Source organism: Glandiceps talaboti, chromosome 3 (genome assembly GCF_964340395.1).
Source record: "Glandiceps talaboti chromosome 3, keGlaTala1.1, whole genome shotgun sequence".
NCBI lineage: Eukaryota > Metazoa > Hemichordata > Enteropneusta > Spengelidae > Glandiceps > Glandiceps talaboti.
In genome coordinates, this window is record NC_135551.1 from 25,911,003 (window position 1) to 25,927,321 (window position 16,319).

General features: G+C 36.5%; 1 protein-coding gene and 1 long non-coding RNA gene across 2 annotated transcripts in view; both read right to left on the reverse strand.

Moving 5' to 3' along the window:
* Window positions 1-7,949, reverse strand: part of LOC144433284 (transient receptor potential cation channel subfamily A member 1 homolog) — a 24,015-nt gene extending 16,066 nt beyond the window's left edge. The window contains exons 1-5 of the mRNA XM_078121591.1: window positions 7,842-7,949; window positions 4,044-4,206; window positions 3,209-3,309; window positions 2,532-2,717; window positions 305-529 (exon numbers count right to left, since the gene is read on the reverse strand). Coding sequence (XP_077977717.1) covers window positions 305-529; window positions 2,532-2,717; window positions 3,209-3,309; window positions 4,044-4,206; window positions 7,842-7,949 — 783 coding nt within the window. The remainder of the gene's footprint in view (window positions 1-304; window positions 530-2,531; window positions 2,718-3,208; window positions 3,310-4,043; window positions 4,207-7,841) is intronic.
* Window positions 7,950-9,367: 1,418 nt separating this feature from the next.
* On the reverse strand, window positions 9,368-10,027 carry LOC144454003 (uncharacterized). Its single transcript, XR_013482471.1, has 3 exons — window positions 9,905-10,027; window positions 9,652-9,743; window positions 9,368-9,448 (listed from the first exon to the last, which is right to left on the reverse strand). It is a non-coding gene; the product is annotated as an uncharacterized LOC144454003 (long non-coding RNA).
* Between the last annotated feature and the right edge of the window lie 6,292 nt (window positions 10,028-16,319).

Below are 16,319 nucleotides of genomic sequence, written 5' to 3' on the forward strand. Positions count from 1 at the left end.
AGCAAGATCCTTTACCTAATCACATTGAAAAGTGATTACTATTCTTTTACAGTGCAGTAGAAACAGGTTATTGTGGAAATGATTACACATGGTGATTTTTATGGTTTCAAATTTTTACTTTCCTACTGGTTAGCAATGTGATGACTTATCTGATCTGAGCCTACATCCCAACTGTTCAGCACCTCTATAATTGTTTATTTTGCAGCTGAAGTTATCTGATTTGTGTGTAAGGAATGTCATATCCCATAAGTGAAACGACAAGCTAACTCCACTTTCCCTGTAACAAAGAGAACCATTAACATACATGCACTTTATCCTTTGTCTTGGCATTTGTTGACTTTTCAATTTTCTCAAGCAGCGCTTTACATATGTCATTTGATCCAACGGCACACGCAAGATGTAACGGTGTTCTCTTTTCCGCGTCTTCTGTGGTGGCATCAGCACCGTAGTCGAGTAAAATCTTCACAACGTCACAATGTTTGTACATGCATGCTACATGCAGTGGTGTCATCATTTGCTTGTCTCTCGCCTTTACAGATACAAAATGAAAATATATAGTATTATATAATTTTGGATGACACGACGAAAGAAAATGCAAAACACAGTTTTAACTCTGAACATGTAGTATGTGTGCAATAATGGTTCACTAGTGGTGACATAATAAACATGAACTATATGTGTCGAAAACTTTCACACAACAAGGTAGCCCTACTTCTTCTTTCCTGAATTGCTTCATACGTCCGCTTATAACTACGTAATGGCCACAGCAGTTTTTGTATTATGAAACATAGGATAGCTGTCCTTACCTGGCCACATTTATAATATAAATATGACAAGTCTTGTGTGTTCGAAGTAATAACCCCAACACAACATGTATTGCTATGTGCTGTTAACTGATGTCTGACATATGGTCCTACAAAGCCCAGGAGAAACGTTATTCCTTAAGGCAATTTCAATGGAGAACCCATTAACAAAACTTTTTAAATCTAAATTTACCTTGAAGATGAAGGTCAAGGTAAGAAGTCTGTAAACATAGTAAGTTTACCTTTAACAATAAGCGGTCTCTAGGTATAAAACTTCCAAAGTTATTGAATCATTCACAATGTTTGTCCTTGAAGATGAAGGTCATTGTCAAAGCTCAGTGCCCAGCGTGAAAGCTTACCTTGAAGCTTACCTTGATATAAACAAACATGTAGGTGCGGACACGTGAATGTATGTGTGTGTGTGTGTGTGTGTGTGTGTGTGTGTGTGTGTGTGTGTGTGTGTGTGTGTGTGTGTGTGTGTGTGTGTGTGTGGTATTTGCTCTTTAGAGGTCAGGGTGAAGGTCAAGGTATAACACGGAACTGTGCATACTCCAGAACTAACTTCAAAATTAGTCAAGATCATTGACAGGGAACAAAACATGGATAAAAGAAGACTATTGGAGGCCCTGTACATCTAAGTCAACAACCTCACTTAGTGCCAATGTAGGAAAATATGACATTTAACTAATCTACAGTGACATCATCACAGAAGGTGGACAGTTAGATGTACATAATTAACTGACAAGTACTTGCACGCTTGGATTTACACATATTGAAGCTAACATTTTCACACACCAGAGATGTACAGTGTGGTACATAACATTAAACTGACAGTGGTAATCAACTTCAGCGTCCATACATACAATGAGTGATTTATTACAAATAGATGTGGGCTTTGCGAAAAAGGTCTCACATTTGGCTATAACCTGTACTTGAAGATACTTTATCAGCAGGAGGTTCTATTTCAGTCTTTATTTTGGGTAGAAATAGCATCCCCCATGATAGCTAATGGGGATGATATGGGAGAGGTGTCCCACACCCACAGTAAGCATTTAAAAAAACAAACCCGACATGTAGGAGGCCATTTAGTGGTATATAATTTCAAACCAAACATTATCGAAAGCCATAGAGTAATTGAAAATTGTCTTCAATAATACCCCAATTTTACTCCCAAAACATTATATACAACTGCATGGCTACACTTTAACTAGACTGTCGACAGTCATTCGTGCCTTTTTTGCTACGTTTCATCTAAATCAAAGATGTCGCCTCGCTCCGTAGCACTGGATACTAATGCGTACTGATAGGAACTGCGACTGCCGAATGCACGTGGTTATAGTATTACTCCAAATCGGAGCGAGGCAACGACTTTAGTTTGAGATAAAACGTAGCAAAAAGGCACGAACGAATGTCGACAGTCTACACTTGAGAGAGAGAGAGAGAGAGAGAGAGAGAGAGAGAGAGAGAGAGAGAGAGAGACAGAGAGACAGAGAGAGAGAGAGAGAGAGACAGAGAGACAGAGAGACAGAGAGAGGAGAGAGAGAGAGAGAGAGAGAGAGAGAGAGAGAGAGAGAGAGAGAGAGAGAGAGAGAGAGAGAGAGAGAGAGAGGGGGGAGGGAGGGAGGGAGGGAGGGAGGGGGAGGGAGGGAGGGGAGGGAGGGGAGAGGGAGGGAGAGGGAGAATACTAAGAATCCAACTATTTTTAACAAAACCAACGGTTTACTCAACTTGAAGTTTTGTCTTCTTAGCTTTCAGTAGTTCATGAACTGCAGCAGTGTTTCCTCTCATTGCAGAGAAGTGAAGAGGTGTCGAGTCGTATTTGTCTTTGGCATTGACTTTGGCATGTTTGGATAGTAGATAGGATATGATACTTGAATCTGGTTTAGCTGCCTCCGCGTTTTGTTCATTTCCAGCCTAAAGATGGAACGATACACTTGTGACTTGTCATTTCCTTAGGGGCAAGATTAATGTTTTAACTTGTTACAATGTGCCGGGACGATATGATCAAACTATATGAAGATAAGGTCAAATGAAGTCATAAAGTTAGGTACCATGAAATTCATAAAACATCACAAATTATCGTTTAATAAATATCTTTGCACACACTTGCCCATCACTGTCACGCATTGTCTACCCTAGTTTGCTTCTTGATTAACATCAAGTGTTTACTATAATGATGTGGTTAAATTCAAATTGTACAGACCTTTAGCAGAAGATTGAGTCTCGGTTAGAACATTATCATATTCAAGTGCTATTTAACCTAAATACAGAATCAATCAATCAATCAATCAATCAATAAATAAATAAATACATACATAAATAAATAAATAAATAAATGAAGTAATTGATTGCTAAAGTTCCCATTGAATATTTTAATATCTAATACAAATAATATATGAACTTACGACTTCAACTCCTCCCACACGACTACACTCCTTGTTATAGCCATTATACTTTGCAGCAATGTGTAACGGGGTAACATCCAATTCGGATTTCTTATTTACATCTAAAATGTACAGACATTAATGTTTCGTTACTTTAATATCATTTCTATCATGACACTTTAAAATGTAGTAATTACGATATGGAAGCCTTAATCAGTCATTAAGAACATAACGGTTGCGCAAATAAACCAGATTTAAACTGAATGCCTTCCATAAGGGCTAAACCGTAGATATTTGGGCCTACACACATTGTTGAAACACAAAACTCTATAGCTATCATACATAATGTACCCCTTAATTGGAAAACTAATTATATAAAACTATATGGAATTTGAAACTTGCATAGTTAACACACTGCCTAATTATTAAAACTTCATCAATTATGCAAATTAACCATTTAGCTTATAAGTTACATTCAGTAAATGTACTAAGTTATCTGATATTTAAAGTTTGCATTCTTAATATATAAACTAAATACCGAAAATCTTTAATTTTACAGCTTACTCATTAAAACTAAGAGCTATATCAACAAGCTTCATAGCACATATGCGCATTATTATGGTTGATATATGTACCAAATGAAAAATTTGAAGCTTGCATTCTTAAGATATAGCCTAATTACCGAAAATCTTTAATTATGCAAATTACTCATTAAAGTTTTAAGCTAAATCAACAAACTTTATAGGACATATGCTCTTTGTTATGGTTAACGTATGTACCAAATTACATTGATGGTTTGAGGGCCGCTGAACGGTAATTTGAAACGGGCTGTATACAAGAAGGAAAGTCCACCTACCTGCTCCTTCAGTAACTAACAATTCGACGACAGCTAAGTGGTCATGTCTAACGGCATAGTGAAGCGGACAAAGCTTGTCTTCATCTGGTGAGTTTACAAACTTCCTGTATTCGTTTGCCTCTAAAATAGCACAAACCTTTGAATAATCTCCGTTTTTAGCTGCCTATAAAAGCAAAAAATAAAATACGTATATATGGCACAAATATCAACGAATTGGAGGTCATAAAACAATCTTCTTTATAACCACAGTGTAAATTGGCCTAATTAATATGCACGAAGTCCATAAATGATACGTGTACCATATTTCATTTCCCAGGTCAGCAGTTCTTGAGATTGTTAAAACCTTAAATTGTAATGCTAATTGTGTTAATCAACACATATTTCACTAGGGCAACGCACCTTTGCCAAATACTTCGGTCTAGACAGAAGGAGAAGCAGCAAAGTTTGTAGATGATTTTCAAATTAGAGCAATCAGTATGCACGAACCTTGCTCCAGATATTGTTGTTTGTAACTACATTTGATTTATTTAGTTGATACGGTAGCATTTAGCATGAAATACATCTCAGAAATAAAGTATAGATTTATTGGATGACTTGATAGTTAGCTTTCTATATTCTTTCAAATTATGGTTGCTATACAGTAATACAATCACCAGTGTCTGAACTTCGTTGAATCAACCATCGTCAGTATATCATATATAAAAGTAGGTATATAAAAAGCTGCAAATCATATTGTGACTTCATCTAATCACAAATCTTATGATGTTGTGTCTGCAGGGTTTCATTCATTCTGGACGACATCCTATCCCATCTTTGCCGAGAGAGACTGACCCCCCCCCCCCACTTCTTCGGCACGTAACCGTTCTGGTAATTATATGTGTTCCCAGAATTTTCGACTTCAGAGGAACACATAAATCACTCCATTTGCCTATAGCTAATTAAAAAAGGGCAAGCAGGATTGTGATGCACAGACGGACCAGCCCTGAGTCAAATAAAATAAACATTTGCAGACTCTACTTACATGTAGGGGCAACAAATCAAATTGTAGGATGGTTGAATCAACGAAGTTCAGACACTGGTGATTGTATTACTCATAGCAACCATAATTTGAAAGAATGTAGAAAGCTAAGTATCAGGTCAACCAATAAATATATGACTCGTGTATACTAATAGCATATTTGAATATTATGCTGGTATATCAAACCAAAGTTATGAAACAAACCCTCCACCAAGACATGAATTATAATTGCAACGATATGACACACAAAGAAGCCTTTCAAATACCGTATTTCAGTGCTCATTGATATTTCAATAAAAATACTTGTTACAAACTGTTGTCATTTCATAATGGGTGCTATCCAAGCTCTTCCAACAATTATAAGACACATGATTACCAACTTACAAAAAAAACCACGTCCACACATCATTGTACAAGTTTTATCATGCAAGTGAATTTGCGTCAAACATAGATCTATGCTTCAAAGTATACAATTAGAAGACAGTATTCCCTGTTGCAGGTTTGGAGATTTCTTTTGGAATTATTACAATATTAGGAGGTAAATGTTCATACGAAAATTGCTTTTAGTACTAGTATGTGAGAAACTTGTGATCTAGCAACTAAACAATAGAAAAGAAAACACAATTGAATGCTAGAACAAGCAAACTCTTTTAATTTTTTTAGAGAATGTGCTTCCAGATTACAACTGCAAACATAAAGTAAAACAGTTTTTAATATATAACTAAAATATAACAGTGCTAAAGCTGGTAGGTTTAGTGCTCTGTGATGATTTCAATTTGATGAATCTCGTCATTTCAAGTGTATGTTCTGTAAACTTCACTCAGTTATTTCATATATGTACTAAGTTGGAGTGATGGTTTCATGGATGGTTACTTAGTATTATGGGGGACTTTCACGTACACTAGTGCAGTCTCAATAAAATTAATATTCAATGAAGCCAACATTCAATGTTTTGTCAGACAGATACTGCTTTCCTTTTATGTGTAAACATAGTAAAGACCTGGTCAATGATGTTGGAGGAATCATGGTTAGATGCAAAGTGCTAACCCTAGAGAAGAAATTCAAACTGACAGTGAGTGCCTCCGGTTTTAGATAGAAACCAGCAACAATCAACAGTGGACCACCTTGTCAAGTGTGATTTCTTTGTTTGTGCAGACATAAATCTTGTCTACTTCCACATTCAGATCGCCACGCCTATGTGATGTTTGTAATAATTAGTGTCGGTAACTTTTCGAAGTATAAACACCACGAGATCTGCATCCAATGACTCTGTTTACCTATATGAACACTGCATGTGCATGATGTGATACTGGTAATGATCAAATGGGACTGTGTGGCACATACCATTACGAAGTATATGAAATACAATTTTGTACACAAGAATAACAACTTCGTCTTACATGTATGATAATTCAAATCACATACGGCATGTAACTTGTTAATCACTGAAATCAGTATTGAAATGGTTGTATTATTCTGTCTATTCATACAGTCATGTACTTTGAATGATTTATTGTGTCATCGAGCACTCACACATGTACCACCCCTTTTACAAAATGAAGTCATCCGTCTGAAAATAGTTCGTGTTTACTAGTTTATGCTCTAAAGTTATGAGAATTTGGAACAAAACTACTCAACATGCAGTAGTGTCTATGTTTCATCATTATTTCAAACTCAACTGCTTGTACGACATAAATTATTGACTTTGCCCTTGGCTTTCCCATTGCCAGCCAAGGGTAGCCAATATCTTCTGTAAATGCTTCGCTTGTTATACTTGTTACAATCTTGCATTCCTACATCCTTTGATTTGCAAGACGATAACTTAAATTCTGGTGGAAACATTGTGACTGTGTGATATTTTCAGTGGCAAACTGCAATTGTTAGTCATAGACTTGGACCATGGACAGTAATGATTGAATCATAAAGGAACGTAAAGCCTACATATGCTTGCTGCGTACCGGCCTCAGTTTGTGGTTTGTGCAAATAGAATACACAAGTTATACCTCTGCCCTCCACTTCCATCACTCATTCCATTTTGATTGTGTGTTGTGTCAGACAACTTATGGTATTCGGCGAAATGAAACAAAACGAAAGGAAACGAAACAAAGCAACTGTGAATGAAAAATGTTAAGGTATAGTTATCAACTATGACGTTCAATTCTCTTGACATCAGTTTTTCTCTTGTAATTTGTAATTATTGCTTTCATTTTTAAGAGTCTTGTAACATATGGTATATCAGCATCACCCATGATAGCTAGTGGGGAGGGTGTGGGAGGGGTGAGCACCATTTTGAAAATAAGCACTCACTTAACATAATAGTACATGTTCATAAACAAATTTCCAATTCCCCTTGCATTTCATGTACACATCAAGAGGCCATACAACTGTTCTTATCAAACCACGGTGTGTAATACAAGTCTCTACTGTTCCACCATGCTGTGCCAAAAGTTATAATCCAATTGATGTGTTTACTTTCCCGGTTTTGTAACAGGTCACTACGTTCGTCCAAGGTCTAATGTCAGCAGTCGTATATTTGCTAATTGTATGTCAAGAGGCTATAAAACCATTCCTATCAAACAACATGTCTCTGTGCTTCTAGCATGCTGTACCAAGTGCTATTACAGGAATCCAATTCATTAGTGTACTTTTCTTGTCTACAACGGTTCTGTTTGTCCAGCTATGCTGTCGAAAATTGTAAAACTGTGCCACAGATGTTTATCACATAAACCTTACATCTTAAAAACTAGTTACAAGAAACAGTGGAACATATGATAACTTACAACATGTAAATACGAATCTTTTGGGGTTCTGGCTCCACAGTATACATCAGCTTGGGTTTCATCTTTCCCTTTCAGCTTTCCTTCTGAGCGGGATTTAACACTCCCCATCGTTAACTCCACTCCCGCGCTATGTGGTTATATTGTGTAAATGGCGCTAAATATGTATTACCCAGCTTCAGAGGCACATATAAATCATGCATGTCACTTATTGTTCGTCAACTATGCAACAATACACGTAATGCATAACTCAAGTGTGACCGACCCAGGGGTCAGTTTAAGTAATAAAAGGTACATAGTTGTAGACTCTACTTTTGCTTTACGACGGGAAGAACGGCGAGAGAGAGAGAGAGAGAGAGAGAGAGAGAGAGAGAGAGAGAGAGAGAGAGAGAGAGAGAGAGAGAGAGAGAGAGAGAGAGAGAGAGAGAGAGAGAGAGAGAGAGAGAGAGAGAGAGAATAAAGTTACAATGACAGTTTTAAAATTGACGGTCACATCAGGCAAAGAAAACGATACGTTTAAAACCAAATATCAGTAACTAACAGATTTAAAGATGTAGTATTACGGTGAAAATTGATCGAGGTCACACTCCAATTGCTTAAAACGTGGAGTAATGTCAACTTTAACCTTTTAAGTCGATACCATAAAGTTCAACAATGCCATCGAAACTAACGTTGGCTGGAATACTAATCAACCATATAGCTGATGATGGCGCCCTTGTTCATCTCGCTGCTATAGTCTGGAGAAAAATAACCTTGGAAATTTGAAGGAAGCAATTCTTGTGACAACCTACTGTAATCACATTGTACAGGTGGTCTCTAAGTGTAAAACACATATATACATGTCGCCATTTAATACAATTCAATTTGACATGAAAGTATCAATGAATTACGTTAATACACACTAAATGCAGAATATTGCAATGAATTTTAACAAGCTGAGAACGCAAGGTGTGTCACCATAATTTAGACAGCCAATGGATTCAAGTTTTGGGCTATGTATGCATGTATGTATGTATGTATGTATGTATGTATGTATGTATGTATGTATGTATGTATGTATGTATGTATGTACGTACGTACGTACGCACGCACGCACGCACGTATGTATGTATGTACGTACGTACGTACGTACGTACGTACGTACGTATGTATGTATGTATGTACGTATGTACGTATGTGTGTATGTATGTATGTATGTATGTATGTATGTATGTACGTACGTATGTATGTACGTACGTATGTACGTATGTACGTATGTATGTGTGTATGTATGTATGTATGTATGTATGTATGTATGTATGTATGTATGTATGTATGTATGTGCGTGCGTGCGTGCGTGCGTGCGTGCGTGCGTGCATGCATGCATGTATCCTTGTAATTTGTCATAATACATTGGTATACTGAGGGAGGGAGCAAAAAACAGTTGCAACACAGTCATTGCGGTTAAATATTTAATTTAATTATTTCGTATAAATTACATTAAACATTGCTGATGTCCCAAAAATATGAGATATATCATCAAATCAGCCGATTAATTTTCATTTGGACCAGTTATATTAAATTCAGTATTGTTGACCGTCACCATCATGAACACTCCGAAAGAAGAAAATCTACAAGAAAAAATAAATATAAACACAATAAATTGTTCTTAAAAATATGGCAATGTCAATGATAATATGTTTGAAGGATACACGGTGATAAACACCTAATGACGGTCAAAACGATACTCCGTTATACCATACCAAAATTATCGTTACTCACCAAATTTTCCTATCTAAGAAATAACATGAATCTATATTTTTATAATATTTACCTAGTTAATATGCAAACGTAGTTTTCAGTTGCTCGACTCGACAGCTCACTCAGTGGTTGGTTCGACCGTTGTCATGGTGACTTCGGGAAACACTATAAATTAATATATCAATAAAAAATTATGATAAAACAAATGCTATGCAAATTTCTGTTCTTGTGTTTGGTAATTAGCACAGTTTTTATCCGTAAGATATTGAGATCCCGTTATTTAAAGATGATATCAATTTCATTTATACTCATATAACATTACTTACCCAAGTTACCAGGAGAAACGATGGATTCCATACAGTCAGTATTATTTAACATTTCTCCCCAGACTCCTGTATCTTCATCAAATACATGCAGTCCATTGGTAGTTATTCCAATACCAAAAATCGTTCCATCTGGTTGGATTGCAATATCTTTCACCTTCAGTTTCCTGGCAACAATCCGCTTCCATTGACCTATGACACCGGCACGTGTCTTCAAGGAGCCAGTTTTACTCACCCCAAGTAGTCGACCGTCAGGGAATTCATCCACTCTAACAGCACCTATGGCACCCTCTTTTACGTTTACCCATTCATTATAGACATCTTGTCTAGTTACCAACCTGCCTCTCGTTAGAACACCAACTATGGTTCCATCAGACAGAACGGCAACGTCTTGGATGCAGCAGCTGCTTTCAACGGGACCTGTCCAGTCACCAACGTCGAATCCCTCCTTCGTGTACAGGTTCTCGTCTACTCCTACCCCAATCAATGTACCATTAGTCAATACAGCAACATTGGTGATGTTACCACTGTTTGGTATGTGAGCAGTCCACGCACCGTTGGCATGGTTACGGGCCACCATATCTTTGTCACAACTCAATCCAATCATGACAGGCCCTAGTCATACCAAGCATTTACGACAAAGGTTATAATTATATCATTGCATATCAAATTGTAATCTCGAAGATCAACTCATAAAAGGAAATAATATCGTGTCGTATGGCTCATTTTTTTGGCTCGTTTAATAACTGTCTGTCTGTCTGTCTGTCTGTCTGTCTGTCTGTCTGTCTGTCTGTCTGTCTGTCTGTCTGTCTGTCTGTCTTCTTTCCTGCCTGTCAGCCAGTAGTCTGACTTGCTGAAATACTAATCATTAATAATATATATATAAAACCATGTGTAACATATTGTATCGTTAAGGGTGTTTAAAACTACCACACTGATAGAATTTCTAAAATGAATGTTTATGTGTACATATGGGAAACACTCCCCTATGAATCGTTTTAATTGAAATACCTTCGCTCGTAAATTGTCACTCCAGGAAATAATATGCCATAAACGAAATTAATTCCACAGTAATTATATGCCATAAATTCCCACTTTTGAAAGGATTAAACTAAGTTAAAATAAAGGCAAACAACGACTAACCAACGTGTTTGTACTTTACAAAACAATCAGTTTATAGGTTACACTATGGGACTAGCTGATACGATCATTAACAATATAATTTACCTGAGCATGAATGTTTATCATCGTCCATAGAGTACCCACTTCTACAAGTACAGCGATAACTACCAGCAGTGTTGGTACATGTATGGGCACATCCACCATTACTCCTTGAACACTCGTTGATGTCTATAGGAGAATAAATACAAAATTATTATCATATTCTTAGACCAATCAGCTAGCTATCCATGATTACATACTGACGACATTTTGTGTTTCAAACATTGTATAAGGAACATGGGCCAAATCTGAAAATTTTATTATATGATGATTTTATTTCATGTGAGGAAATTCGCACATAATTGTCATAGGAGCACGTTCACCCTTACCATGTGAACATGCGTTCACATCTGATCGGATGGAATATGTGAAAAAATCAACGAATTGTTCTGACACATCAAAAGTTGAAAGAAATTAATAAATATTTCGAAGGGCAGGTGGTGTATGTATGTATGTATGTATGTGTGTGTGTGTGTGTGTGTGTGTGTGTGTGTGTGTGTGTGTGTGTGTGCGTGCGTGCGTGCGTGCGTGCGTATGTATGTATGTTAGTATGTATGTATGTATGTATGTATGTATGTATGTATGTATGTATGTATGTATGTATGTGTCTGTATTTAGGTAGAGAACGGAGTATTCCTTTCTTTCATCACGTCCGCTATTATTGTATATAACGGAATAACACGACGTATGTATACATTCATTTTTATGAAGATTTCAGCAGTTTTTCAAAGTAATATTTTCTTATGTTTTCCATCGACGTTAAAATGTCGGAGGTGTCATTATAGGAAGTCGTTCGTTTACCTATCAAAAACTGAAGATTTATACACGTTTGCTCGCATTGAAATATTTTCTTTTTAGAATGATTTGAGGTTTAAAAAAGAAAAGAAATGATCCAATAATAATGTTTGTAAAATTTCACTGGATGACAGAAAGACAAAATATACTACTTACCACTTTGGCAACATGTACCAGTCCATCCTGCATTACATCGACAAGACGTAGACAATGGAGTACCTCTATAGTAACAACTAGAGGTACCGGTGTTGCAAGATCGACTTTCTGACAGCTGATAGTTGCACGACCCTCCACAAGATTCCGAAGATGTCTTGGAACGAGATCGATATTGCCTTCCACTTGTACCACATGAACGTGAACACGAACCCCACGAACTCCATCCACTGACTCTGCAGTTTGAAGGACTGCACGAACGTCGTCGTCGTCGTCGAGACCAAAATGAGGATGCCGAGTGAAGAATTAGCACAAACAGTAGCAGGCATATCAACGAATGAGTTGTGAACTTCATCTTAACCAAGTAGGCTAGGACTCTTCCTGTAAATTTATCAGAAAACAACAACAACAACAAAAACAAAAACAACAACAACAACAACAACATTTAATAAAAGTAACAACAACAAACAAAAACAAAAAACGCGGAATACGAAGTTTAATCATAATGCCTCGCTTTTGAATAAACGTATCATGGATGAAAGTGACTATTGATCGGAGATTTCTAACTGGAAAAACAATGTGAAACAACACATATCAAGTCCTTCTTTGTAACTAAATAAATTGCAAAATATTGAAAATGTTTGAAAAAATTATTTAAAGTACAATTATAAACATTCCATACACTTTTCAATTATTGATTGATTGATTTATTGATTGATTGATTGATTTTTTTTATTTTTTTTATTTGTTATTTTATTTTATTTTATTCTATTTTATTTTTGGTGGGGGGGGGGGGTGTAATTTATTGCTACAAACATGGTCTTTGTGTATGTTATTCCACGGTGACATTATATATCCAAGTAGACAATTATATTACGGTTGTTTCATAAATTCAAAATTCTAAATAAATAACGATATTTCATCCGTATGAATAACCATCCAAGAATTTTCTTCAACATTATAATACGCTAAGAGTACATTAACTTTAGCAGACTTTCTTCTGCAGAGCTGTGAGTAGATAGAGTGTAAACGTATACACGATATTAAACACATATTCGATTGTTGAAACCAAGGGTACGTATATACTGAAAATACAATATTAGTCTTCAAAATTTTGTCTAGAATTAATAGACTTGAATTTCTAATTTGAATTTCAGGGAAAGGGTTATGAATTTCAAAGTACACATCAGTTCCATATGGTGGGTACAGTCCGTTTCAAGTTACCGTTCAACCATGCAGAAACCAATAACAAACTTATGTTCGACACTAAGACAGTAAGTGCAATTTCTTGCTACACTTTACCTAAATGAAATAAATGATTTAAAGGTGCACTAGCTGCAAGTGAACATTATTTTTTTTAAATGTTTTGTTATATACAATAACTTACTCCTAATATCGTATAACCCAAACAGTATTGAATCATCTATGGTTGAACATATTCTTTGTAGGTCTGTAGCAGTTGTAAGATTAGAATTTCTAATTTGAATTAGAGGGAAAATTTTATGAAATTACACGTCTGTTCCATATGTTAGCTACAGTCCGTTTACCGTTCAGTGGCTGTTTGATTCGATCAACCTTGCAGAAACCAATAACAAATGTTATACACTAAGATAGCAAGATTACAATTTCCTGCTACATTTTGTAAAAATGAAATAAACCATTTAAACATACTGCAACTAGAAGCAGTCACACTGGCGCCAAGATTTTGACGTCTGCATCCGTCCTCTGCATGGTGGCACGTTAGTTCATTTCATGTAGACAAAATGTTGCAATAATTAGTATTCACTCAATCTCTCTATCTTAAAGTGGAACATTTGCAGTTTCTTATTGGTTTTTGCGTGGTTGTATCAAACAGAGTCACTAAATTGTAACTTTAAACGGGCTGTATAAGTGATACAGGTTACACTCAAATGTTGAAAGGCACACTTTAAATGAAGCATATACATAAGATTTGCAGATAGGCTAATGAAAAGCAACATGACTTGGTGCATTACACAGTCGGTTTGGATATATCCCGGAAGCTTATATAATTACAGATAGCATGCTTCATATAAGTTCCTGATGTTCGCTTACCTTCAAAGTTTAGACTGTTCACGAATGTTGGGACTGTGTAATCGGCTACAGATAATAGTCTGTGTAAGTCTGGTACAACCCTTGTGACTTCAATTAGTAATGCAACTTTATTTAAACTATTTGAATATCACCCCGAGCCGTATCAGATCACAGAACAATTTCTTTCTTTGATTTATGGCACGTATTACTATTTTTCCGTTCAACACACTAATATTACCCCCCTCCATTCCCGCTATGCACATAAGATGTTAAATCATCGATTTTAATGGACATTTTATTACATTAAAGTTATATATTGTTTAAATAAACTATACACTTCCTCGTTAATTTCAGTATTCTATTGCCACCACCACCATTTTATTACTTGTAAGCCGGTTATAAATATTATAACAGGATACTTTTTACAAAAATTTTATATATATTGAATTACTGACATCCTAGATGTAATATGATATTTCTTTTAATTATAAGGCGATTGCAAATATTAGAATAGGGTAATAGTATAATTTACCAAAAAATTTTTCTGCACAAAAATTTCAAGTTGTAATTTCGACTTGTTTTGTACGTGCAGTTTTATACATGTAAGTACTTATTTCATTGTTAACACATATGGTATATATATATATGAGTCACTCCAGAATCTGTTAGCAGAGTTGTAGTAGCGTAGTAGCAGAACGAATTAATTATTAACATTCTGACTGAGATTATGTCCTTGCGTGTCTGGGGGTGGGGGTGGGGGTCTTTGTGAACCATATCATATATGGTGTAACGAATTTCAAAGTGTAATTGGCCCTGGAGTCTGCACTGACAAAGATCTAGACATGTCGAGCGGTGATCAATTTGATCTTCATTTGTCAAACTACCGGGCCCGCTAATACGACCTACTACGTCTTTAAGAGACTATTACTTTCAAAGAAACAACTGACCGACCACATACTTATCATAAGGGAGCCTTCAGTAATTACGGGGGGGGGGGGGGGAGGAAATCAAGTCCCGTCTCTGGCATTAAACGTGACCCTCCCCCTAGTCAGTTGTGCTAAAAAGTGACCCTCCCTCAAATTCCTTAAATGTGACCCATCCCCTGTTCAAATACTTCAATGCAAAAACATTTTAACGCTGCCTCCCTGTGGCATAGTTGTTAGAGCTCAAGATCACTAGTCAGAACGTCCGAATCCGACTAGAAACGGGTAATTCTGCTGCAGTAAGATCCCACTACATTGATATTTTTTAAAAGCATTTGTTGCTTCCCACTATTGTCAACACATTGTATTTTTGTATTAAATAAATGCCGGCGTTTGGAGCTGAAAGCCAGAACTCCATAAGGCTAGACGAGCTCATAACTGACAACCCCAGGACAGGGGTCAACATCTCTACCCAACCACACTATCCCCAGTATCTTGCCATGTGGTGTCCCCTTTACTCGTCACATCACAACTAACAATCAATTCACTGCATGTCACTGATATGTTATGATAATACTTTACAATGGTGGCAGTGGTGGGATGTGGTAGTAGTAGGATTTGGAATCGGTAGTAGCAGCGGAGGGATCATTCCAAAATCATAAAAAATGATGCAAATTTAGATTTAAAAACTGGGTCAAAGTAAAATGTGACCCTCCCCTAATTTTTGTTTGCTAATAAATGGCCTTCCACATAGTACCGATTTGTAATAAAATAAAAAGTGACCCCCTCCCCTCCATTCCCCGGCCCTCCCCCATGTAATTACTGAAGATCCCTTAATAAATATTCCCAAACTCTGCACTCATGAAAAGTCACATTCCAATGTTTTATCCACGTGGTTCAATACATTTAAGTATCTATTTTAATTTATTTGCATTTTCGCTGGTGCAGTGATAAGACTAGCACAGATAACGTAGCGTGCGTACGCGATATGTGGGATCCTAACTGTGGCGGGAGCATCGTGCAAACACCGACGCGGACTCGGTGTCGTGACCCGTAGCTGTCAATAATTTTCTATTTTACATGTCGACACGTTAACTGCTGATCCTCGATCTGCCACAGTTACATTTATTGTATATTAAAGTACATTTAGGTGGTGGATTATGGTTTCACAGAATCGATCCTTTTTATGCTGTTTGTTTACTCTACATTTTTCAGGGAAGTTTTCCATATATTTGCAAATTGGTCGCCTTGACCTACACAGAGAGAAGTAGGTC